The sequence below is a fragment of the Cervus elaphus genome, chromosome 11 (assembly GCF_910594005.1).
Source record: "Cervus elaphus chromosome 11, mCerEla1.1, whole genome shotgun sequence".
Classification (NCBI taxonomy): Eukaryota; Metazoa; Chordata; class Mammalia; order Artiodactyla; family Cervidae; genus Cervus; species Cervus elaphus.
This window is the reverse complement of record NC_057825.1, coordinates 99,690,702-99,715,481: the sequence shown is the minus strand read 5'-3', so window position 1 is coordinate 99,715,481 and position 24,780 is coordinate 99,690,702. Positions and strand designations below refer to the sequence as shown.

The following is a 24,780-nucleotide window of genomic DNA, read 5'->3' as shown; positions in this document are numbered from 1 at the left end:
GCAATGCTTCCTGCCCCCCAGGTTACTCGGTTGCAGTACCTCAATGCACTCCTGGCCACCCGCGCCCAGGCGCTGCCGCAGTCCCCGGAGAACACGGAGCTTCTGGCCATCCCTGGCAGCCAGACCAGGCTCCTCGGTGACAAGGCGGCCACAGCCCCAGGTGAGCCCAGGTCCCGCAGTGTCGCCCCCTGGTGAGCGTGCCCTCTGCCCTCCTGGCTACACACACACACACACAGCCCTGCTACACACACACACACACACACACACACAGAGCCCTGCTACACACACACACACACACACACACACACACACAGCCCTGCTACACACACACACACACACACACACACACACACACACACACACACACACACACACACACACAGCCCTGCTACACACACACACACACACACACACACACAGCCCTGCTACACACACACACACACACACACACACACACACACACACACACACACACACACACACACACACACACACACACACACACACACACACACACACACACACACACACACACACACACCCCTGCTCTCTGCCTCGCCCTGCCCTCCATCCGTTCTTTCTCCTTTCATCTCCCCATCCTTTTCTGTCTCCCTTCTTGTGTTTTTAATAATTTGGACAATACCGAGCTACAGACCAGCTGGCATTTTGAGTAGAGCACGTAAGTCAGCATTTCCTCTCATGGGTCTGAAGGGTGGGTTGGTTTATTTAGAGAATACAATTAACCCTTGAATAACACGGGTGAGGGACGCCAGTTCCCTGTGCAGTAGAAAATCTGTGCATGTCACATGGTCGGTCCTCTGTACCCGCAATTCCACATCCACAGATTCAGTTAGCTATGGCCTGTGCGGTGCTGTATTATTTACTATTGGAAAAAAACCCACATGTAAGTGGACTCACGCAGTTCAGACCTGCATTGTTTAAGGGTCAGCTGTAGTTGCTAAATGGGAGTAAGGGTGTATTCAGACACACTATTGGTCATTTAGGGAAGATCCCCTGGAGGAGGGCCTGGCAACCCACTCAAGTATTCTTGCCTGGAGAATCTGATGGACAGAGGAGCCTGGCAGGCTACACTCCATGGGGTCGCAAAGAGTCGGACACGACTGAATGACTAAGCACAGCATAGCACCTGAAAAATGAAGGTTTAGGTCCAGTGGGCCTGACTCAGAGGTTGGGTGGCGGGTGGACCCCATCCTAGAACCAAGAGGGGCACCTGCTGAGGTGTTTGTTCAGGGTATGCCTCCCGTGGGACTCCCCTGGGAGCAGGAGAAAGCGGACTCTGCAGGGGGAGAGGGGAAACCCCACCCTAACTGTGTAAGGAGGGAAAACAAAAAGGAGTCTGTAAACTAGCGGCTTTGGGTAGGAGTGGTAGGACTGGTCAGAGAGCTTTGCTGCCCTCGTTGTTCAGGACCAGCAGGGTTTGGTGGGGCTTTGGAGAGGCCGAAGGGGGCCTGCAGCGGTCTGACTCCTCTTGCTCCATCCCCCACCACATCCCACCCTGTAGTGGGGACACTGAGGTCTTACTGAAGGCTGCCTGTGCCTTGCGCTGTGTTGAGAGCCCGCCTTATCCTGACTCAGCTCAGATAACTTCCCTGAAGTTCTGAGAAGTGGTAGTTGTTATGCCCATTTTCCAGATGAGAGTTGGAGGCCAGGAGAGACAGGCACTCTGGCTTAGAACCTGGGCGCACCCTTGGCCTGTGGGTTGTGGTGCCTCACAGGGAATGGGTCTGGTTACTGGAGCCACAGTTGAGAAGAAAACACGGTTCAGTGATGGACAGGTGCTTCCTGAGATGTGAGGGGCAGAGCCCCCCCCCCCCCCCCCCCCCCCCCCCGCCGGGCCTCACTGTGGCTCCACTTCGTGAGTCTGGTGCTGGTGAAGGACTCCCGGGGTCATGCTGGGTCCTGGAGCTGGGCACAGTCTCGCCCCTTTCTGAATGAACAGATCCTTCGTTCCCTTCAGCCCGCTCCTGTGTTTACCCACCATGACCTTTTATTTTGTGAGGCACCCCTTACACAGAAATTCACACCATCTCTTTAGACTCAGGTCTCAAAAACCAGGGCAATTTTGTTTTGCAGAATGCAAGCCTTTTGCTTTTAGTTTTCTCATGTGTGAGCTTTTCTGGCTCCATCTACTACTCAGACTGCACAGGTTGTAGTTAAGGTAGAAACCTAAGAATCCTGGTTTTTCTGTTCATCTTTTATCATATACCCAAAGTTTTTTTTTTTTAAATCCTTTTGCGGCTTGAGCCACTTGTTGGACAGTCTGCCGAGGGAATCGTTTATTAGTGGCTTGTGGGCCATTTCTTCTTTGTGATGGATTACTAGCCCCTGTTCTGTAGTCACAGTGTTAATTCTTCCCTAAATGCAGCCTGATGTTGGCCCTGGGCAGCCCTCAGGGTCTTGCATTTCATCTCTCTTAATCTCCTGCTTTGCTGCTGAGGGAAATCAGTGGACGTGTCCCCAGGGCCCTGCTGAAACAGCGCAGGTCAGAGCTGCCTTCTGAGTGACTCCAGCTCTAGGTTCCCCAGCAGAGAACTACTTTCACTGAAATGCTTGGAAAGCACCGTAATTTGCAGCTGCATACAGCTGGGTCGGAAATGGCCTGAGGGCCCAGTCTGCCCGTTCTCACAGCGTTTGATTGGATGCGCCCATCTGCTGCTGGCTTGCGTGCAGCTGCCTTTGAGCTGAGACGGTGGAGTTGAGTCGTTGTCACCAAGACCCACAAAACCTAGCGATGCTCTTGGACGCCACTTTCCGAGCCCTGGTCTGCCATTTGAAATCTGGAAGCTCTCCCGTGTCCATCGTTCCCTGGGCGGGGTTGCCAGGGAGCGTCCATGCTCGGCCACGCCTCCCAGGCCCCCTGGCTTTGCGGCCTCGTCTCAGCAGCACTGCTGAGCGGGGGCCCTGCGGGTACGGCTCCCTGGCGCGTATCCTCTCTCTCTCCCCTCCTCCCCACCTCTTCCTTCTCTCTCTCTAGCCTTCCCGATAGACCTTTCCCTCTTTGGCACATTTGGAAACTGCAGTTGATAATTGACTGTGGACTAGTGAGCATTTTTTGTTTCAGACAACACCCCAGGTAAATATCTCTCCTTTTACTTTACCTTCTCTTTGCTTCCCTTCCCTAGCCTGTTAGCTGCTGGGGGTGCCCTGCAGACCTCTCCCCCAGAAGGGAGGCTCTCCTCCATGGGGGGTGAGTGGGCACTTCTTGTCCCTTGTTGGTACTTCTTGGCTCATTTTCTAGGAGGCCTTGGCAGTGACCGCTTCCTTCTGGTGCCCGGTGTGCTGCCCGCCTGGCCCTGTGGCCTTGGCCTCCCATGGGCAGCAGCCCTGCCTCCCTGCCTCTCGGTGATGGCCTCCGTCCTCACAGTGGTTTTCTCTCGTGAGGCTGACCATTTTCTTAACTAAATCCTCCCAGCTCTGCCTCAGTGCCTCCCGAATAGGCCTGAGGCTCCCCTGCCTCACCCGCCCGCTGCCTTCCCAAAGAGGATTTACAGCTGGTTTCATAGGACCCGCTCCCTTGATTGATGCTCTAACACTGACCCTCCTCTCCTCTCTAGGATCCAACCACAGCAGACCCGGCCTCCCAGCAGAGGAGAGCCCCGGGCGGAACCCGGGAGTTTAGCCGCTTGTCAAGCAGCCCCAGGTCTGGGGAATAGACAAGCACGTGGGGAACTGGAGCAAGCCGGAAAGCAGCTTCCTGCCAGCCCATCCCGTCCCCTGCGGGCCACGTTTTAGATGGCCTTGTACATGCAGGTCCTGGCTGTCCTCCGAACTAGACATCAGTGCCAGGAGCCTTCAGCAGGTTCTGCCTCCCCACCCCTAGAACACGAGGGTCAGTGGGGGCCAGCCCTCCAGGTCTGCTGCCGAATGGAGTGAAAGGAACAGCGTCATCTCCAGTCCCCGGGGCCAGCCTCCCTGTGACAGTGTCTTTATACCTCTCCGGCCAGGCCACGATGTGAGCGCAGTAACTGCCTTCCTGTGGCCGTGACCTGCACTCTCTCTGCTTCATTTGCCAACCTTCTGCTGCTGGCAGCACCTCTTGAGCAAACCGAGCGCACCATGTGGGCTGGGGTTTCACATCCGTGGGCTTGGCCACGCCAGCCTTGCTGGCTTCCCTTATGACACCATGCTTCCAGGCATGCGCCAAAGCTGGAAGCTGTGTCCTCCAGGCCCGCTGCCTCCCGTGGAGGTGGCTTTTCCTGCCCTGTCCCAAGCCCAGAGCGAGCACACTGGCCCCTGCGGGGTTCAGGAGCCCCTTCTTCCTGCGGCTCCTCCACCTGCCTGGCTCAGTGGCACTAACAGTATTGTCGTTTTCCGTGTGTTAAGAAGAGGTCATAGGTAGGGGGAAGGGATTGCTGTGATGCACCTGATCCGTTGTCGTCAGATCCCAGAGTGGGTCGCCGGAGGCCCCCGGGGTGCTGTGTGCCTGGAAAGCGCATGGAGAGCAGCAAGGGAGGCAGGGCTGGGTATGGACCAGGTAGACCCCCGTCACCTGTCTTTGGAAAAAAGGTGAAATCAAAAGTTTTTCTTAGAGCTCTGAGATGTTTTAAGCTCATGGTTTTATTCCCATTCCAGCTCTCTGGGGCTTCAGAGAAGTGGGAACAAGAAGGCGTTTGTATCGTCTTCTGGTTACCTACATCCACCTTCCGTGGTGCTTTAGCTGCGCAGAAACTGGGGCATCATGGGGATCCCAGGGAGGGAGGCAGGAGGATTTCTGAACCTTTCTCAGTGGCATTTGGGTCCTTATCCAGGATCAGTGGGAGTGAAGGCCAAAAAACAGTGGCCTGCTCACTTAGAAACTTCTCAAGGAATTCTCTCTCAAGAGCAAACCCAGGTGGGAAATAGATACTTGAAAATTTTTTCTCTCTGCAGAAGAGTGGTGGTTAACCTTGGCTGCACATTGGAATCACATGGCAAGTTAAAAATACTGCTCCCTGGGCCGCTCCCCCCAACCCACCCACCCAGGGATTCTGATTTAATCAGTCCAGGCATCAGGATTTTATTCTGTAAAATTATTTTATATTCACAGATCACGCCTGCTTCCCTGAATGTTAACATCTATAACCTTGGTGCACTTATCAAAATTAAAAAATTAACATTGGTACAAAACTATTAACTAAATTACAGACTTCATTTGGGTTTTTATCAAATTTTCCATAATGTCCTTTTCTGTTGCAGGACCCAACCCAGGACACCAAGTTGCATTTAGAGCTATTGCCTTTTTTCCTATTTTTCTCCTATAACTTTTTACTTTGAAATAATGACAGATTCATAGGAAGTTGCAAGGATAGAGGTCCCATGTATCCTTCCCCCAGTTTTCCTCCATGATTACACTGTCTTACATAGTTAGAGTACAGTATGAAAACCAGGAATCTGACTCTGGTGCAATGTGGGTATGTAGTTCTGTAGCATCTTATCACATGTAGATTTGTGTAACCACCACTTCAGTCTAGATACAGAACTGTTCCTCACTAGGATCTCCCTCCAACAGATGCTCTTAAAGCCACACCCACCCCCTCTGGCCACTACCCGTAATCCCTGGCAACCACTAATCTGTACATCATCTCTGTAATTTTGTCATTTGAAGAATGCTGTATAAATGGGGTCCTGTGGTATGTAAGTGTGGGGACTGGCTTTCTTCACTCGGCGCATTGTTCTGGGGTCTCCTCCAGGCTGTTGCACGTGTCAGTCAGTTGTTGCTTCGTGATTGCTGTGTGGTATTCCACCACAGACTCGCTGTCCTGTCTAAGGACATCTGGGTGGGTTCCGGTTTTTGGCTATTCCAAATAAAGCTGCTATGAACATTCATCACAGGTTCTTGTGCAGACACTGGTTTTCTTTTCCCTGAGCTAAAGGATTAGGCATGCAGTTGCCAGGTTTGTATCGTTATTGCATATTTAGGTTTTAAAAGAAACTGCCAAACCTTTTCGGAGCACCTGCACAACTTTACACTCCCACCAGCAATATGTTGAGTTTTTTCCCCATGTCCTCCCCAGGCCTTGGTGGTGTCACGTATTTTAGCCCTTCTGGTAAGTATGTAGTGCTATCTCATTGTGGATTTTATTTGCATTTCCATAATGTGTATTTTTTCATGTGCTTATTTCACTTTGTGAAAAGTCTGTTTATGTCTTTTGTCCATTTTCCAATTAGACTGTTTGGTTCTTTTGCTGCTGAGTTTTGAGAATTACTAGGCTTTATTGGGTTTTTGGTTTGCAAATATTTTTCCCAGTCTGTAGCTTATTTTTTTTTATCTTAATGGGATTTTTTATAGAGCAGAAATAAATTTTGATGAATTCCAGTTTACTCATTGTTTATGGATCATGCTTTTGGTGTCATGAAATGGCAGCCCACTCCAGTATTCTTGCCTGGAGAATCCCATTGACAGAGGAGCCTGGCGGGCTACAGTCCATGGGGTCACAAGAGTCAGACATGATTTAGCAACTAAACCACCTAAGAAATCTTTACCTAGTTTTTCTTTTTTTAAATCTAGACTTGATCTTGAAGATTGTTTTTACAAAGTGTTTATAGTTTTTCACTGCGTTTACGTTTGTGATCTTGTTTTTCTTCAGTCATTTATTTTTGGCTGTGCTTGGTCGTCTTTGTTGCTCGGGCTTCTCTCCAGCCCCAGGAATGGGGCTGCTCTTTACTGCAGTCTACGGGCTCATTGCCGTGGCTGCTCTTGTGGCGCTCAGGCTCTAGGCACGTAGGCTCAGTAGTTGTGGCTCACGGCCTAATTGTTCCATGGCGTGTGGGGTCCTCCCAGACCAGGGATCGAGCCCGTGTCTTGTACATTGGCAGGTGGGTTCTTTACCACGGAGCCACCAGGGAAGCCCTTTGTGATCCATTTTGAGTAAAGGGTGGTTGTTGTCTTTTTTGCCTATAGATGTTCATTACCTTAAGTACCATTTGTTGTAAAGCATGTCTTTCCTCCAGTGAATAACTTTTGCATCTTTTGGCTTATTTGTTTTCTCTGCTTCTGGGTCATCTATTCTGTTCCATTGACTGATGTGTCTATCTCTCCATTGGTACCACCCTGTCTTGATTACTGAGTGCTGCTAAGTTGCTTTAGTCGTGTACAACTCTGCAACCCCATGGACTGCAGCCCGCCAGGCTCCTCTGTCCATGGGATTCTCCAGGCAAGAATACTGGAGTGGGTTGCCATGCCCTCCTCCAGGGGATCTTCCTGACCCAGGGATCAAGCCCACATTCTTAACTGTCTCCTGCTTTGGCAGGCAGGTTCTTTACCACTAGTACCACCTAGGAGCTATTTAGTAGTTCCCTGAAATCAGTAGACTGATTTCTTCCATTTTGTTCTTCTCCAGAGTTGTATGTTTTAAATTTTAGAATAACTTGTCTAATCTACAAAAAAAAAAAAAAACTTTGCTGGGGTTTTGTCAGGAACTGGTTAAACTTGTGTATCAATTTAGGTGGCACTGACATCTTTACTCAGTTACATCTTTCAATCCATGTGTATGTCTCCCATCTATTTAAATTTGATTCATTCATCAGCACCGTAGTTTTCAGCCTGCAGGTCCTTACATGTTTTGTAAGATTTACACATAAGTGGGTTTCCTTTTTAGCAAATTATAAGTCGTACTGTGTGTTTTAGTATTCAGAATCATCACTAGTGTACAGAAAAAGGTTTTTGTATCCTGAGATCATTCTAGGTGCTATTTTCATTTTTTTTAGAAATAAGATTCCTTAGGATCACCTTCATAGACAGGCATGTCAACTATATGAAAATGCTTATTCCTGGGCCCCTGGGCCCACCCTTGGGATTCTGATTTCCTCAGGCTGGACATCAAGGTTTTGTGTTATTTTAACCTCTTGGCCATATGGCGTGCTGGATCTGAGCTCCCTGACTAGCGACTGAACCCTTGCCCCATGCAGTGGCAGCATGGGACCACCAGGGAATTTTCAAAACTCCCTGAACGTCAGGATTTTTTCAAATTTTTTGACTGCTGAATGTTCGTTTCTGCGCTTGTTTTTCTCGAGTTGTGAGTGGGGGCCGTTCTCAGTTGTGGCTTCTCTCGGCGCCGAGCACAGGCTCGCGGCGTGTGGGCTGCAGTAGTTGTTGCTCCCAGGCTCTAGGGCACGGGCTCAATCGTTGGGGCTCACAGGCTCAGCTGCTCTGCCGGTGGGCTCTTCCTGGACCAGGGATTGAACCCATGTTGCCTGTGTTGGCAGGTGGATTCTTAACTACCGGGCCACCAGGGGAACCCAAAATGAGGATCTTTGAAATCTTCCCTCCTCATTCTAACAGGCAGCCTAGCTGAGAAGCACTGCCCTGCCTGCTTGCTCTGCTTTCAGGGGCCGGTCTTGCTCTCGGGCCAGCATGGTAATCAGGCCTGGCTTTGCTGCTGAGGAGACGAAGCCCAAGGCCAGTGGAACTGGCCCTTCTGGCCCAGAACAGACAACCAGGCCATGATGGATAATCAACAAGTTTTAATGAACAAAAAGTAGTGATGCATATAAAAAGGTATTTCTGTCTGTCACTTAAGTGTCCCCATTTTCTAGATGGGAAGTCGTCTTCTCTGTGAACTTGACCAGCTGTTCGCCATGGCCCCCATGTCTGGGTGAACGGGGGGCTCTGTCACGACAGGGCAGGAGCTGCCTATGTGAGGGGCGGGCACGCGGCCGCCCTTCAGAGCTCTTGCCAGCTTTTTCACAGAGTAGAAATTGCTTTGTCCTCGGCCTGAGAAAGCGGCCAGTGAGACTAAAAAATAACTGCTGCAGAGTAGGCTATCAGCCCAGGTTCCTTACATGAGGGAGGCTGACCTCCGTCCGGGAGCCCATCCCTCTGCCTGTGGTTCTCCATTTGGGGCAGAATTGTTCTCAAAGGTTTGCTTTCCGGTTTCTGGCACTAAAGGACCCAGCCCCGCCAGTGGTACAGGCGCAAGTCCGCTTGTGTGCGGCATGAGCCGGGAAGGATGGTGAGAGGAAACTTTAGGGGAGTGTGTGGAGGCTGGGCCTTAGGCCACCTCGGGTCGGGAGAGAAGGGGAAGGAGCAGGTGAGCTCAGAGCCCTCCGCGTCCTGCCCTGATGGTGGGTGAAGTGGTGTCGCTACAGGGGCCAGGCCACGGTGCCACGCTCGTGCCAGGGGGGCGTCCGCGCCCAGGGCAGAGTAGGGTTACGGGCCACCGCCCCAGAAGCTGAGTGGGCCACAAGCAACCCCCAGCACCCGGGTGCTTCCTCTGCAAAGAGCTGCCAGCTGGCGGACGAGTGCGGCAGGCAGGCCTGACAAAGGGGCACAAGGCTTCCCTGGGGTAAATGTTAGCTCCAGCTCGTCAGCCCTGGGGCTGCTGAGGCAACCGGGCTGGGGCTGGCCTTCTGTGCTGGGGGGCTCAAACCCGCTGAGCAGCCCCGTCCAGCCAGACCCAGCTCAGAGCCGCAAGGCTGAAGCGTCTGGAGCCACTCCGGACGCTATCAGGGTTGCTGCTGATAGGAACTGAGGCCCCTGGAGAAACCTGTGCCCAAGGGCACCTGTGTGGCCCGGATGGCGCTGGCCTCGCGACACATCACCCCCTGACGGCAGGCGGGCCCTCGTGGAGGGCTGAGCCTGGTCGTCTCCTGGCCACAGGGCCGGTGGACACCAAGGAGCTGTCTCCTGCACTGGCCCTGGAAGCCTGAGGCTCGCTCCCTTCCCGTTCCGTCCTGGCGCCGACCCTCTGCTGCCCCTCAACTGGACCCAGTTTCCTGCCCCCCATACCCGGGTCTTCTGCCTCGGCCCCCAGCTTGCGCCCTCCTGGGCACGGCTCAGCCCCAGGACTGGAGGCAGGAAGGCTTTCCTACCTGTCCCCCTCTCGGAGCGGCCCTGACAGGGCTGCCTGGAGACGAGGGGTCAGGCCGGGGTGTACCAAGGAAGGACCATGGGAGGGCGGGAGGTGGTGGGGCTGGAATGAGGCTGAGTGGCCCCGCAGGTGGTCAGCACCGGGTCCGGCTGTGCCTGACGTGGGCCTGCAGTGCTTCCTGGATGCCCCTCTGCCAGTCCCGGGCCAGCTGCACTGGGGTCACCGAAGCCTGGAAGGAGGGCGCTGGCTCAGAGCCCACTCGTCCCTGAGCCGCCCACCCCGCCCTGCTGCCTGCCCCGCTGCCCGCCCACACTCACCGCGTTGCGCACGCCCAGCCCAGCCCCGTAGAGCAGCAGCAGCTTCATGGCTCTGTAGCGCCCATGCCGGACTGCCTCGTGCAGAGCCGTGTCGCCTTCCTGTCGAGAGGGATGGGGTGTCATCCTCCTCAGCCCTGCCCCCCTGGGAGGGGCAGGCGGGTCAGCGGGCACCATGCGTGGCTGAGCTCGGGCTCCCTCGGGCCCCAGCCCCGGGGGTGAGCCGCCCCAACCTCTGGTGACCAGACGCCAACCTTGTCCTGCGCGTCGATGCGGGCCCCGCAGGCGATGAGGTGCTCCAGGCAGTCACAGTGTCCCGTGCGCACGGCCACGTGCAGGGGCGTGCTCCAGATCTGAGGGAGCGGTGAGGGGCAGCGGTGTCATCACAGGCTGGCACGGCTGTGTTCCTACCCCGAGAGCCTCGGGCTCCCCACCCTCCCCCGCCCCCGGCCTGTGCCCTCACCTTGTCTCGGGCGTTGACCTGGGCGCCCCGGTTAAGCAGCTGTTTGAGGATGTCCAGGTGGCCTCTGCGGCAGGCCCAGAACACTGGGGTCCTGTCCAGCTGCAAAGAGAAGCACCCAGCTCACCGTGATGTGTGGGGAAGCCAGTGGGAGGTTTGCTGCGGGGGTGGCCCTTCCCTGGGTCTCACCAAGTCCCGAGCGTCCACGGCAGCACCCGCCTCCAGCAGCTTGTTCACAAGCTCACAGTGACCGTTCAGACAGGCCCAGTGCAAGGCCGTGCGGTGCAGCTGGGGAGAGGGCGGGAGGTCGGGTGCAGGAAGCTTGGCCACCCTTGGTCCCACCCCATGACCTTGCCCCCAGTGCCACTCCCTCCCCACTCAGGAGGCACCACGGGACTTGGGCCCCATGAAACAAAAGCCCTGTGGCTTCCTAGGCATGCACCACGCCTGCACCACCCTCGCTACCTTGTCATGGGCATTGGGGTCCCCTCCGTCCGCCAGGTACTTGTCAATCAGGGCCTCCTGGTTCTCGGCAGCTGCCTTCAGGAACACCTCCAGGTCCACAGGTTCCAGCTGGGCCTGTGGCTGCGGCTGAGTAAGTTCAAAGTGTTAGTTGCTCAGTCATGTCTGACTCTGACCTCATGGACTACAGCCGCCAGGCTCCTCTGTCCATGGGATTTCTCTAGGCAAGAAGACGAGTGAGTTGTCATTTCCTACTCCAGGGGATCTTCCTGACCCAGGGATCGAACCCTGGTCTCCTGCATTGCAGGCAGATTCTTTACCATCTGAGCCACCGGGAAAGCCAGCTAAGTTCAAGGACAAGGCCCACTCACTCGAGAGGCTGCTGGGATGCATGGCCTCACCAGTCTAACCAGAGAGCTGGCTGAGGACCAGCACACTATCAGCTTATACAAACAATAGATTAAAAAAACCTGCCCCCAGGGACTCCTCTGGTGGTCCAACGGTTGAGAATCTCCCTTGCAATGCAGGGGACATGGGTTCTATCCCTGATTAGGGAACTAAGATCCCATACGCCACAGGGCAACTAAACCCACACATCAAAACTACAGAGCTTGTGCGCTTCGAAGTCCGAAAGCCACAACTAGAGAGTCCATGCGCTGCAACCAAAGATTCAGAATGATGCAATTTAGATCCCACACAGCCAATTACGTAAATACATACAAACTTTAAAAAAAACAATCCTGCCCCCGGAAGACTGAACAGGTATATGGGGTGGGGGTTATGGATTGAGCTGTTTCTCCTCCAAGTTCAGATGTTAAGGTCCTAACCCCAGCACTCTGAGAGTGACCTTACTTGGAAATGGGGTCACTGTAGCTGTACTTGTTTAAGATGAGGTCATCCTGGAGTAGGTAGGCCCTGTTCCAATATGACAAGTCCTTACTGAAAGGGGACATTAGGATACAGGCACGCACACGTGGAAGGCCTCGTGGATTGTGTGAGCTCAGAGCAGAGACCGGGGCAACACATCCACGTGCCAAGGAAATGACAGATTACCAGCAACCCCTAGCTGGGGAGAGGCATGGACAGATCCAGCCCCAGAGCCTCGGGATGAAGCCCTGATCTCGGACTGCCAGCCTCTGAGCAGACCGTGCATACACAGCTGCCGTCTAAGTCCCCAGCTTGAGGTGCTCTGTTTCACCAGCAGCCCAGGCAGGCTGCCAGCGGGGGCAAAGGGGTCTCCGGGTGTGGTGGGCAGCGCCTCCCCGGGCCTCTCCTGGGGACGGGAGGCTCCGGCTCATGAACTCCAGCCCGGGTGTGCACCCTCGCTCACCTTGACCTCAGGCTGGGGTGCCTTGGGGGGGACCCTGCGTTTCAGTCGCTTTTCTTTCCGTCTTTGAACCAACTTTTCCAAATCAGCCAGGTTCTCCAAGTTAGTTCTGGAACTGTTAAATCTTTCAAGCTGTGGCAGAAACAGGACCACGCGAGCCGTCAGCCGCTGGCCACTGGAGCCCTGGGGCATCTCTTGGTTGGTCTCACCCTTGTCTTTAGGCAGCGGGAGTGCCCACCCAGGCTATCAGTCCCTGAGCCCCACTGCTCAGCCTGCCTGCACCCAGCCCCCTGGGCCGCCACCGCTGGCCACTCACTCTTCTCCTCTTCTCCTCGTCCAGTTTCTGCCTCTCCCGGGCCTCGGCCTCCTGGGGCCCCAGCCTCCAGCTGTGAAGCCCCCCTCCAGGATCAGGAACTCCATGTCCACGTTCCAATTTCGTCGTTTCAACTCTCTCTCCACTTACCTGTAGGCACAGACGAGGACAAAGACTCGGGAAAATTAGGAGGAGCCCTAAGGCAATGGCCACCCACTCCAGTTTTCTTGCCTGAAGAATTCCACGCACAGGGGAGCCTGGTGGGCTGCAGCCCACGGGGCCGCAAAGTCAGACATGACCAAGTGACAAAACTGAGCACACACAATGGTGCTGGACAGGGTGGGGTCCTGCCAGGAGTTGACATACAAAGATCAACGAGCCTGTCTGGACATGTGCGAAGTGCCGTGGCGGTCCACCCGCTCCTCGTTGGCTCTCGCCACCTACAGCATTGTCTGAGACCCGGGAGGGTAGCTGGCTGCTGCCCACTCTGTCCTGTCAGCAGGAACCCAGCAGCAGGCGCCTGACGCCGCATCTATTTATACTGCTGGGCCGCATCCAGGTGAGCTCAGGGCCTCTCTCCTGGGTGGTTGTCCTTACATTCCTACCAGATCACGCCACACTGCCACCTGACCCCAGGTGGGGGTGGGGGTCAGTAGGGGGACAGCGGAGATGCCTCCTGGGTAAAATGCCAAAATTCCTGTGTTCAGATTTTGGCTCTTTGGGAAGCTCTCTTTATAATAACTTGGGGGTAAAGCTAGCTCTTTCCTCTCGGTGCCCAAGATGAAATGAGTTAGTGGGGCTAGGGTGAAGCCCATTGTACAACAAAACATTCTTTTCTCCCTCCCCTGGCCCCCACCCCCAGGATTCAGGAGCTGGCAGCACCCAGGAAGAAGCAAGTTGAGGGGAGAGAAGAGGCTGGAATGATAGGATGGCAGAGTGTATGGTTTCCAGCCACATGGGACTCTATTCCATTCCCTTCTAAAGTGAACTCAGGCAATCAAACAGCTCCTGGGCCCTGCAACCCGCCTCCCAGCACAGGCAGAACTGGCTGGCAGTGGGGCCTGTGGGGCAAAGTGACACCTGAGGCCTCCATGCCCAGCCTCCCGCAACAGACAGCCTGAAGCGTCACTGGTGTCCCTGCTTCTGTCACTGCCCACCTTCTCCCCTTCCCCAGCCAAGGCAGTCAGACCCTCCAGACCATTTCCCCAGCAACGACCAGCAACACAGCTGAGCTCAACCAGCGCCTGGGCCACACTCGTGTCTCCTGGGTAACGTGCCACTTCCCACTCCTCTTCTGCCATCACAGTCAAGGGGAGAACCCACTGAACTCAAGGAATTCCTTGCCGACCATTGCCTGGCCCCTTCCTCACTGTCTCCTCCCTCTCTCGCTCCCTAGCCCCTCATGTGAGACCTGGGCAGACAGACCAGACGGAACCGCATGTTTCTACTCCTCAAACCTCCTCAGGCCACACAAAGCAGCTTCCTGACCCCCTCGTTCTGCTGAGACAGTCCCGGGGCGCCCAGACCACTGCCCGACCCCCGCCGCCCGGCCCCAAGTCCTCACCAGCTGCTGGATGCTGATGAAGTTCATGGTCCCCCCTGCTCTTCAGGCCCTCGGTGAGAGGAGCTGAGCAGCTCAACCCTTTTATAGTAGAGCCAGTGGGGGGCGGGGGGAGGGCAAGGCAGAGGCCTGGGCCCCGGGCCACATAACTCTGTGGCTCTGTAACCCTCACCAAAATACTGCTTTGGGCACTTAGCCCTCTGCAGGCGGGAGAAAGAGCTGTTCTGAGCTGAGTCAGCTGCATCCTCAGACACCCCCATCCCACACCTACTCAGAGGTGCTTCAACCAATCAACACACATCCTGGACGTGGGGCCACCAGCCCAGGTTCAAGGAGAAATGGCTCCCATTCTCCCAAGTGTGGGCCTCAGGCAGGGCTAGTGGTAAAGAATCTGCCTGCCAATGCAGAAGATGCTGGTTTGAACCCTGGGTCGGGAAGATCCCCTGGAGGAGGGCATGGCAAACCACTCCAGTTTTCTTGCCTGGAGAATCCCAAGGACAGAAGGGCCTGGTGGGCTATGGCCCATGGGGTCGCAAAGAGTCGGACACGACTGAAACGACCTAGCACTCATGCATGCTCCCAAGTGTAGACACCATGGAGAAAAAGTGTGAGCTTCCACGCTGCTGTGGAGGGAGGCCGTGGGCTCGCTGCGGGAGATCCGGGGAGACAACGCGACTACCCTGGCAACAGGAGGCCCAGGATCCTAAAGAGGACCTCTACGGAAGAGGCCGAAGAGGCTGACTTCTGCCTCAGGAAGCTTCCTGGCTCCTACAGGAAGAAACCAAGTGACTTCCCACCTCTCAGCCAGTTTCCAGGCTGAAACCTGGCTGCTCCTAGGGTTTCTTCCCCAGGCAACCCCCTGCCTCCTCACCACTCCAATGGTCAAGGTCAAGGTACTAAGCTAGGCCACCATCAGGAGCCAAGCCCAGTCTGTCATCGGCACCTCACACCTCTGGAAGAGACTTCCATGGCTCACATGCAGGCCCCCAGCCAGACGTCCTGCCGGGCCTGGGGCACATCCTTCCCCCCCCAGCAAGGTGAGGTTCAGATCTGCTCTAGGTCCAAGAACAAACATTAACCATTAATCCAGTTGCAAAGTGATTTGTCTGCAGCTACCAGTCAACCTAATTCTCCCCAAGACACCAAGCATGCCTTCCACCCAGCTGTGCCTTGAATTTCTGCCTTGACCTTTGAAAGGAAACCTGATAGCTGGTGAGTAAGACTCTGGCCTCGAAGCCACATGAGCAGAGATGAGGACGGGAGCTGGGGAGGGAGAGCTGTGGGTCCAGGGCTGCCGAGGGCCCACCCGCAGCCGGCTTCTGAGCTCCAAGACCTGGGAAGCCCAGGACTTTTTAGAGAAACTCTTCTGTGCTTACGGCCCAGGGTGTTTTTCTCAAAGGTGATTTTTGGCCTGTGGTCCTGAGGAAGGGAACCACGACTCCTCTCCTCCAACGTCCCAGGGCGAGGGTATTGACGCTGCATCTGAAACACTCAGCGGAAGACTGCTGGTACTCACATGGAGGCAACTAGTATTAATTTATTGTTGGTATTACTTTATTGAAGAAAAAAATTACCTCTTGTAAGTCCACACATAGCAACTCAAGCTCAGGACCCCCACCTGGGGAGACAGTGGGTGCAGTTTCACACACCTCCTCCTGACACTCCCCCTGAGTGTGTGTGAGTGTGTGTGTGTTCCTGTGTAGCTCTACCCTCTACTGTGGTCACGACTCAGCACTCTTTCCCCATCAGCACAGGCTGCATTGGTGGGCTGGACCCTCATCTCTGCTCATGTGGCTCCAAGGCCGGAGTCTTACTTGCCCCCTGTTGGGAGCGCTGGCGTTAGCTCTGCTTTTTTTCTTCTTTCTTTAACATTTCACCCCATGCTCCAGTGCACATCTTTGTAAATGCATCTGTAAATAAACACCTTTGGGGACTTGCGGTTAAAACTCGGTGCTTCCAATGCAGGGTACACAGGTTCCATCCCGGGTCAGGGAACTAAGATCACACACACATACGCACAATAACCTTGTATCCATGGATATTTCTCTAGGGAGCTACAGAGAAATTAGAAGTATTGGTCTTGCTCACTTAAATTTTAGTAGATATTGCCAAACTGCCATCCACTGTACCAATTTTCATAAACAGGTAACAACACACACAGATAAGTCAAGAGACAGCATGAAAAAGATACATATAGATATATACACAAAACAAAGGATCAATATCCAAAGTACATAAACGACTCCTATGAAAAAAGAAAAAAATTTTAAAAATTAAAAACTTTAAATTTGAACAAGGTCACAGAAGACAGGCATTCAACCTCACTAGCAATCAGCAGTGAATGCAACATAAAGCAATAGCACCTTGTCTCTCGGACAGTTAACATGAATGAAATTATGGTATAGATGCAGGTGTGGGTCAGGTTTTGGAGAGGTGGGAGCTCAAATGCTGTCTGCACGGCTCTGGGCACCCCCCCAGTGCTCCTCAGATCTTCACTTGTCTCATCCGCACACGGACCCCACCACAGTCACTCCTCTCGAGAGATGGGGACGCGGGACACAGTGGGGACAGTGACTTGTGCCAAGGTCACCTGGCTAGAAAGCAGCTTTTCATGTGTCACGTATTCCAAAGCTGCTTCTCATGCTTACGGAGTTTTATATTTTCAGATTTGGGTCTTCACTCCAAATTTATTTTTGTGCAGGGGATGAGGTGAGGCTATTACTTTATTTTTTCTAAACGGATAGATGTTCCCACATGAGCTAATTTAGAATACAATCATCTGTCCAGGCGGCCACCCTGGCGCCCCGCAATCTGAGTCCCCTCGCTTTGCCGGGCCAGAACGAGGCTCTGCCGGGCTCCTTTGGCCTCAGGCGCTCACCCTGCGGCTCGGGTGCTGTCCAGATGGGGGCTGGGAGAGCCAGTCTGAGTCCTCGGGCGCTGTCTGAGACGGGGCGGCGACTCAGCTGGCCAGCAGGTCCCGCAGGTCACTGTTGCCAGGCAGCAGGTCGCAGGCGAGCCGGGCCTTCCGGTCCCGAACAGCCTTCAGGGCTGGGCTGTGCTGCAGCAGGAGGGAGCAGATGTCCAGGTGACCCTTCTCGGCGGCCTGCGGGGAGAGGAGCCGATCGGAAGCTGAACCCCACTGCGCCCTGCTTTCTTGCTCTACGTCTGGGGCTCTTTAGGTCCTAAAGCAGGTCTTGCCGGCTGGCTGAGCAGGTTTCCCTTGACCCCTGCCAGTGATGCGTGTGCAGGGTGGTGGGGCGCCCGGTGCCTCTCGGGCAGTCAGCTGGAGCGCTCCCTCCCGTGCCCTTTGCTCAGGGGCCATGCTTCTTTGCTCAAGCCTGCACATTAAGGACAAGGACAGAGGACATCCCTGGCCATCCAGTGGTTAAGACTCTGCACTGACACTGCAGAGGGTGCAGGTTCCATCCCTGGTCCAGAAAAATTCCACATGCCCCAGGGATCTGGTAAGGACCTACGAGCCTGCCTGCCACCAGGTGCGGCCAAAAAGGAAAAAAAAAAAGAACAAGTGCAGGGACTTCTTCAGTGGTCCAGGGGACACAGGCTTAACCCCTGGTCCACGGAGATCCACATGCCACAGAGCAACTGAGCCCACATACCCACAGCCACGCTCCGCAACGAGAACCCTGTGCACAACTAGAGTAGCCTCCACTCGCTACAACTAGAGAAAGCCCGCACACAGCCACAAAGACCCAGCACGCCCAAAGAACAATAAAATTTAAAAAAAGAACAAGTATAGAGCCTTGGATTTCTGAGCATCTACACGAACACGCCTATCGTCTACAGGGGTGCCACGGGCACACGACGCGTCAGACAGGGCCCTCGTCCTGGGGACTTTCAGACGAGCAGAGAGAACTAGGTCTACTACCCAGGCTTCTCCTCTTCCCTCTGAGACAAACCATTCGGATGTCAATTCTAACCCACATCCTCCAAAAAAGAACAGGTTAGGTGACTTACACAGATTATCTTGTTCAATGTTTCCAATAACCATCAGAAGTAAGAAATACTATTGTTTCTATTTTATAGATGAACAAACTGAGGCTTATAAAAATTGAGTAACTTGTCCAAGGTCACAGAGCTAGTGTAGCAGCTTGGGGAGTTCCAAGTCAGGTCTGTCTGATCCCAAAGTTCGGGATCTCAATAGCTGTATCACTCTATTCCCCACTTCTTCCAACAGACAAGGGCTCCTGAAGGATATCAAATGTTAGTACTCAACACCATCTCAAATATGAATCTAAATCTTTACTAGGCATAAATATCTTGATGGGAACAGACCCAGGGTTCTGATTATTATTGCTTCCATTCAGGCAGGTGAGTTATGAGCACTTGTGAGACGAATTCCAAATAATTTTTAGCAAAAAAACCCACAAGGCACCAACGTTTGCAGAAGGGAAGGAGGGAGGGAGGGAGGCTGGAAGGAAGGGCCGGATGATTCATATTCCTCACACATACTCGTTCTCTGAATTTCTTGAGAATGCTGCAAGCCGTGGGTGAAAGCAGCTGGGTCTGTCCCCGGCAGTGTCCTGCCTGTCAACACTCATCACGGGAGCTGTGGTGGTGAAACACTCAAGCAACATCGGTTCAGGCCACTGGGAAATGAGCAATCTGCCTCGCCAACCGGCAAGGGTCTCCACACAAAAGGGCCCCCAGCTGCTCTCTTGGCATCTGAGCCTGGTGCTGGGGCTGCAGGAGGAAACGAGGCCAACTCCAGCTGCCCCAGTGAGAGAGGCAGAGATCACGAAGAGGGGCTCCAAGAGGGAAGAGAGGCAGGAGGAGCCAGGTGCAGGGTGCTCCGGGCATCCGGGTGGGGGAGCTGCCGTCCACGAGCAAGAGGAAGGCTCTCTGAGTGTGTGATGTGGAAGCTGAGGTCCAGAAAGAGGAACAGACACAAGCCAGAGAGCAAAGGGATGGAGAGGCCTCCGGACAGCAGGGATACAGAAGTGGGTTCAAGAGACGGGAGACGGGGGCTTCCCTGGTGGCTCAATGGTTAAGAATCTGTTGCCAACACAGGTGACACGGGTTCATCTGGGAAGATCCCAGACGCTGAGGAGCAACTAAGCCTGTGGACCACAATGACTGGACCTGTGGTCTGGAGCTGGGAGCTGCAACCACTGAGGCCTACATCTCTGCGGCCTGTCTTCCAGTACTAAAGAAGCCACTGCAATGAGAAGCCCGCTCACTACAATGAAGACTAGCTCCTGCTTGCTGCAACTAGAGAAAAGGCCACACGGCCCAGCCAAAAAAAAACTAAATAAAATTACTTGAAGAAGAAAGAAAGAAACTGAAAACAACTAGCAGGTCCTGAGTGTAATAGCAAGGGGCCGGGAGGGAGCTCATGACAAGCTGACAGGTAGGCAGGGGCCAACCCCAGGAGGCCTGTTAACCAGCTTAAGGACTTCATAGAAGCAAGCCTTCAGAGGACTCTAAGACATGGTGTGGTCCGAACTGCGCTTTAAACCATCACTCTGGGAGAAGATCAAGTGGGCTAAGAGAGGACCAGATTATACATACAGGCCTTACAGATGCATCAACTGCCTTTCAAAGATAAACAAGAAATCGGCAAAAGGGGATGCCCTAACACATGACTGACCAGAGACATATCAATACATTTTCAGACAGAGATACAATTAACATCACTGTGCACTGTTGGAGTTTAAAAATGACCAGGGTTCATTATGTAACATCATCGTCATCATCATTCACATTGTGCTCCGTTAGGTTCCTGTCCCAACGCTGTATATATCATAAACATTAAATTTTCAAAAATGATGCATCGAGAAATTTTGAGTGAAGAATTTTTTGGTGAATTTTATGAAGATACTTTCTCCAGTCCTCCAAGCGACACCTATGCTAGTGTCTAAGAAGATGCCAGTTCTCCAGAATAAAGTTCTGATTCAGATGGTATGAATATTAGAGCAACAAAAAGAGAGAATGCTCCTTTGCTTCCAGCAGAGTGGACTGAAGACAACATTTCCCCAAAATTAGAAGACTTAACAGGTGTGTCCAGTGTAACTACTGAATGTAATAACCCACAATGCGTGTGCTCTTTGTGACCCCTCCTCTGTCCATGGGCTTTCCCAGGCAAGAATACTGGCGTGGGTTGTCATTTTCTCCTCCAGGGGAATCTTCCTGACCCAGGATTAAACCCACATCTCCTGCCTTGGCAGACGAATTCTTCACCACCGTGCCACCTGGGAAGCCCAATAACTTGCAAAGTGTTGGTGAAATAACAGAATTAATTTTGAGCCAAAAGAAAAATCGCCAGCCGCAGGTGTTAATTTCTGTAGAAATCCCCCAGTCAATAAAGTGACCCAGAAGACTGAGCTACCGGGAAGGGGGGCAGGGAGCGAAATTTGTGTCCAGAGCAGGTATTCTGTACGCCTCAAGCTGTTCACTGTGGGTATGTGTTTCTAGGCAGAAAACTTCTAATTAAATGATCACTCCGGTCAGTGTGGAAAGTAGACTAGAGGGGCAGGCAAGGGGAGGTTCAAGTTTCAGGAAACTACGTGACGCAGCACTGAGGATGCATCACTAAGAAAGAAAACGACACCTTATGTTTTGTACTTATTTACGTGCACAGGAAACTCGCTGGAAAATTACATGTTAATCCTCAAGTGATGATGGGTGAGCAGTGAGATTACAAATGATCTCGATTCTCTACTTTATGCTCTTCTGTTATCCCCATGTTTTCTACCATGAACAAGCTATACCTTTTATTTTTGACTATGCCGTGTGGCCTGTGAGGTCTTAGTTCTCTGACCAGGGATGGAACCTGGGCCCCAGCAGTGAGCGTGCCACGTCCTAAACACTGGACAGCCAGAGAATTCCCGTGTTCTAGCTTTTATAATGATAAGAGACAAGAAGTTCCTGCAGCCTGTGAAACTCCTGAGAGGGGACGCACCTTGTGCAGACTGGTCATGCCGTCGGCGTCCGCCAGCCTGGGGTTCGAGCCGTGCGAGAGCAGGAGCCGGGCAATGTCCGTGTGCCCGCAGTAGCTGGCGCGGTGCAGGGCGGTGGCTCCCCCGTGCGTCTGGGCATCACACTTGGCCCCACTCTCCAGTAGGAACTGGCACACGGCGTAGTGCCCATTGCGGCTGGCATAGTGCTGCAGCGAACAGAGCCAGGGTCAGAGACGGAACCCTGGGTGAGGGGTGCAGCGGCGGCCGGAGCCCCCTCTGGCAGCCGGGTGAGCAGGGCATGCCTAGCTTCCGCTTCAGCCACTGGACAGTGGGAATAATAACCATTCCATTAAAAAAACATATTTATTTATTTTGGGGTTGTCAGGCCTTAGTCGTGGCACGCGGGATCTTTCCTGGCACCATTCGGACTCAGCAGTCCCCAGGAATGTGGGATCTTGGTTCCCCAACCAGGGATAGAACCCGTGCTCCTGCATGGGAAGGTGAAATCTTAACCACTGGACTGCCAGGGAAGTTTCAATAATTACCAATCCTACCTCACAGTATCGTTATGAAAGTGAAAAGTCAAAGTGTTAGTCACTCAGTTGTGTCCGATTCTTTGCGATCCTATGGACTGTAACCCAAGAGGCTCCTCTATCCATGGGATTTTCCAGGCAAGAATACTAGAGTGGGTTGCCATTCCCTTCTCCAAGGGATCTTCCCGACCCAGGGATGGAACACAGGTCTCTCACGTCTCCTGCATTGGCAGGTGGATTCTTTACCATTACGAAAATGATATTAAACAATCAGTGAAAAACACCTCGGCTAATTAAAAAAACCCAGGTTCATAAGATGCTTAAACAGAAACCCTGCTGGGAGAGAAGAAAGAGTGGGAGAAGGGAAAAGGCAAACATCATCCCCGCCCAGAGAGCAGGAACCCAGAGCTGAGGCCCCTCCCCAACTCACTAGAGCCGTGTAGCCTGCGGAGTCAGGCTGGCTGGGGTCCGCCGCCTTTTGGATTAAACATTTCACTCGGCCCAGGTCTCCGTTCAGGGCTGCCGACCAGATTCCTGCGGAGGCACAACCCAAGCACTGAATAATGTTCACGGACTGGGGGCTTCTAGCACTTCCCTTACCTCTCGACCTGTCTTCTTTCTCATCTACCAAATGGGAATTCGTCTGCTCAACAAATGTGAGCTGAGCACCTCCTCTGAGCTGCGCACTGTGAGGGGTGCTGGAGACATCGCTGTGAGCCAGACAGACCAGGGGCTTGTCCACCCAGGACAGGAGACTGGCCAGACACAACCTCCCTTCTTCCCCACTTCAAACACACCAGTGCTGGATAGAGTGCTATTTAAGATGCTTGAACACACAGTCACAACCAAACACTGTCAGGCGCCAGCCTGAAGGGAAAACCACAGCCAAAGTGGTGAGCAGGCATCCAGTCTGTGGAACCCTCAGAGTCCTCGGAGCCCTAGACGCTGCTCAGGGACTCTGGCTGGAAGGCCTGAGCAGAGTCGGGGGCAAAGGCGGCAGGCCGTGTGGGTGGTGGGGAACCAGACAGAGCAAGGCTCTGTGCACACAGCCGGGGGCACCATGGATGGTCTGGGGCAAAGGAGTTACCCCGCTTGGCGCACACGTTAAGGATGACATCGCGCTCCTGGAGGCCATCTGCCTTATCTCATGCCTGCAGTGCCCGACAACACAGCCCGGAACAGCGCAGCCCCCTGGTCTGAAGCTCCATACCCTCGGGCTGGGTGCAGTGTTCTGGAAGCAGACTCTGCCCCCCGGCCCCTCTCAGACCCCGGAGCAGGCCTGGGTGTCCCGGGGTCGCACCAGGTGGGGAGTCGGATCCCGCCGCACCACTGGGGAAAGTTACCGAAGCCATTGCCTGTTTCCCGACCTGCAGACGAGCCAGCGTTGCTATTGCCAAGCTCGCGCCAGGGCCCCGGCGGGCTCTCATTACGCGGGAGCTGCGAGCCCACAGCCGGCCCGCGCTCCGACCAGGCCCGCTCCCACCCCCCACCCGCTGCCCTCTAGGGATCCCGGTTCACGGCCACCTCCTTGGCTCCGGGGGCCTGCGGACGCCGGAAGGCCCCGGGCCGGCAGAGCCGCACGCCCCCTCACCCCTCTCGAAGTCCATCTCGTCCAGCGTCTGCTGCACGCCGGGCGCCGCGCTGGGGTGGGAGCAGCAGGGCCCATCCGCGCAGGGCCGCGGCGCCGCCATGTCGCTCTCCGCGCCCGCCCACCGGCTGCCGGGCTCGGGCACCGCCAAGGGCCGGCATGGGCGCGGCCTCGGCGTACCCGCCCGGTCTGACCATTCGGCGTTCGCATGAACCACGGGGCCGACCAATCAAGCGTCTGAGTCTGGGCCCGAGAGCCAATCGCGACGGCAGGGCGGGACCTGGGGCGCTGCACCGCGCCGGCCCGAAGCGGCCACGAGAGGGCGTCCCAGGCTAAGCGGACGCCCGGGCGCGCCCGCTGAGACCCAGGACCGACTCTTGGGGAGGGTAGCCATGGTTGTGGCCCCCTCCAGTTTCTCCTCGTCCCACCGGGATCCCCAGGGTCGGGGGTCACCAGGCGGGCCCCAAGGCCCTTCCCCACCTCTTTCCCCCACCATCTCGGGCTCAGGTTGATGGGTCCCCACGGCCGCGCGGTGACCAGTTGAAAGGCCAAGACCCCCTCCTTCCTCTAGTCCCTGCTGCCCACTTCTTGAAATGCCGTGGGAGGCAGATGGCTACAACTTGTATTGGCTCCTGAAAGCAAGTAGGCCCGGGGTAGGGGCTGGGGGCGGTGGGCAGGGAAAAGAAATTGGAACCGTCATCCCCCCAGTGGGCACCTAATTTACTGAATCAACTTCCTTCGGCTGTGGGTTACTGACCATGCAGGAAGCTAGCTGCTCAAATCAGCAGATGCCAGGCCTCTATTACAGCAGGACACTGGCAGCAGGTTGTTCCAGCCACAGCAGGCCCCCCAGACTGGTCAAGGGTACAGAGGACTCTTCATTTCCACTGCCTGTGTGTGGGCGTGAATTATAGAAGCCAGGCTAGGTCCTGGTTTTCTTAAGAATATCTTGGCTCTGGACCGGCTCCTTCCTATATAGCAAAGGGGCTCGGTGCCTACTGGAGGCAGTGAAGTTCCCATGTTGCATGGTTATCTGAAGCATTCAAGACTAACATTCCTGGAGGATAAAGGCGCAAAGTAATCATTCTTCCCCTAAACTGGTGGGGAGCCCCATCCTCACACGAGCCAGTCCGCACAAGTTTAAGCTGCTTCTAGGGAGTTCCTCTCCACGGCCCCTACTCCGTTTTCCCCTTCCCAGAGGACTGGGAAGCCAGGCCCCTCCCCTCTACTGGTTCTGTTCCCCAAGCCCTGACTTCTCCCTTTGGCCAGAAGCCATGGTTGGCTCCCCAGAGGCTGTGGCCCTGGTCTGGTTCCCAGCCCGACCCACCACTGTGGGAAAACACTGGAGCCTGGCCTCTGGACCCCTCTCTAGAGAGGGGCACAAGCCGGAGGGGGACCCCTGAAGGGGCGGACTGAGGGTGACGGCACAAGGGGGTGTGGTTTGTGAGGGTGGACAGGAGTGAGGGAGCCTCCCTCTGGACACCCAGAAGGTTTCA

General features: G+C 54.6%; 3 protein-coding genes across 9 annotated transcripts in view; 1 reads left to right on the top strand and 2 right to left on the bottom strand.

The window, feature by feature from the left end:
- CNNM3 (cyclin and CBS domain divalent metal cation transport mediator 3) overlaps positions 1-16,192 on the top strand; it is a 43,158-nt gene extending 26,966 nt beyond the window's left edge. The window contains exons 7-9 of one of the 5 annotated variants that reach the window (XM_043918689.1): positions 22-160; positions 12,842-13,244; positions 14,082-14,188. In XM_043918689.1, coding sequence (XP_043774624.1) covers positions 22-160; positions 12,842-13,209 — 507 coding nt within the window. In that variant the 3' untranslated portion in view covers positions 13,210-13,244; positions 14,082-14,188. The other 4 variants (XM_043918688.1, XM_043918692.1, XM_043918690.1 and 1 more) reach the window with 4 other exon arrangements.
- On the bottom strand, positions 8,449-14,341 carry ANKRD23 (ankyrin repeat domain 23). Of its 3 annotated transcripts, XM_043918695.1 has the most exons (9): positions 14,250-14,341; positions 12,689-12,835; positions 12,376-12,504; positions 11,049-11,174; positions 10,773-10,871; positions 10,587-10,685; positions 10,378-10,476; positions 10,127-10,225; positions 8,449-10,038 (listed from the first exon to the last, which is right to left on the bottom strand). In XM_043918695.1, exons 1-9 carry the CDS (start codon positions 14,274-14,276, stop codon positions 9,943-9,945), a joined length of 921 nt encoding a protein of 306 aa, XP_043774630.1. In that variant the 5' UTR covers positions 14,277-14,341; the 3' UTR covers positions 8,449-9,942. The 3 variants fall into 3 exon arrangements, with proteins under 3 accessions (XP_043774630.1, XP_043774631.1, XP_043774632.1); XM_043918696.1 differs by lacking the exon at positions 10,773-10,871; XM_043918697.1 differs by lacking the exon at positions 12,376-12,504.
- On the bottom strand, positions 15,783-23,455 carry ANKRD39 (ankyrin repeat domain 39). The gene is made up of 4 exons (XM_043918698.1): positions 23,288-23,455; positions 22,127-22,230; positions 21,166-21,369; positions 15,783-17,349 (listed from the first exon to the last, which is right to left on the bottom strand). Exons 1-4 carry the CDS (start codon positions 23,385-23,387, stop codon positions 17,206-17,208), a joined length of 552 nt encoding a protein of 183 aa, XP_043774633.1. The 5' UTR covers positions 23,388-23,455; the 3' UTR covers positions 15,783-17,205.
- Between the last annotated feature and the right edge of the window lie 1,325 nt (positions 23,456-24,780).

What these genes read in the sequence shown, in the direction of transcription:
- ANKRD23 (XM_043918695.1), bottom strand. Translation starts at nt 14,276, where the DNA reads ATGAACTTCATCAGCATCCAGCAGCTG. An exon ending in TCATCAGCATCCAGCAGCTG is followed by an intron (nt 12,836 to 14,249) that starts GTGAGGACTTGG and finishes CTGTGCCTACAG; the next exon opens with GTAAGTGGAGAGAGAGTTGA. An exon ending in GCATCGACGCGCAGGACAAG is followed by an intron (nt 10,226 to 10,377) that starts GTTGGCGTCTGG and finishes CCCTCTCGACAG; the next exon opens with GAAGGCGACACGGCTCTGCA.
- ANKRD39 (XM_043918698.1), bottom strand. Translation starts at nt 23,387, where the DNA reads ATGGCGGCGCCGCGGCCCTGCGCGGATGGGCCCTGCTGCTCCCACCCC. An exon ending in CCGCAGGCTACACGGCTCTA is followed by an intron (nt 21,370 to 22,126) that starts GTGAGTTGGGGA and finishes TGTTCGCTGCAG; the next exon opens with CACTATGCCAGCCGCAATGG. An exon ending in GCATGACCAGTCTGCACAAG is followed by an intron (nt 17,350 to 21,165) that starts GTGCGTCCCCTC and finishes CTCTCCCCGCAG; the next exon opens with GCCGCCGAGAAGGGTCACCT.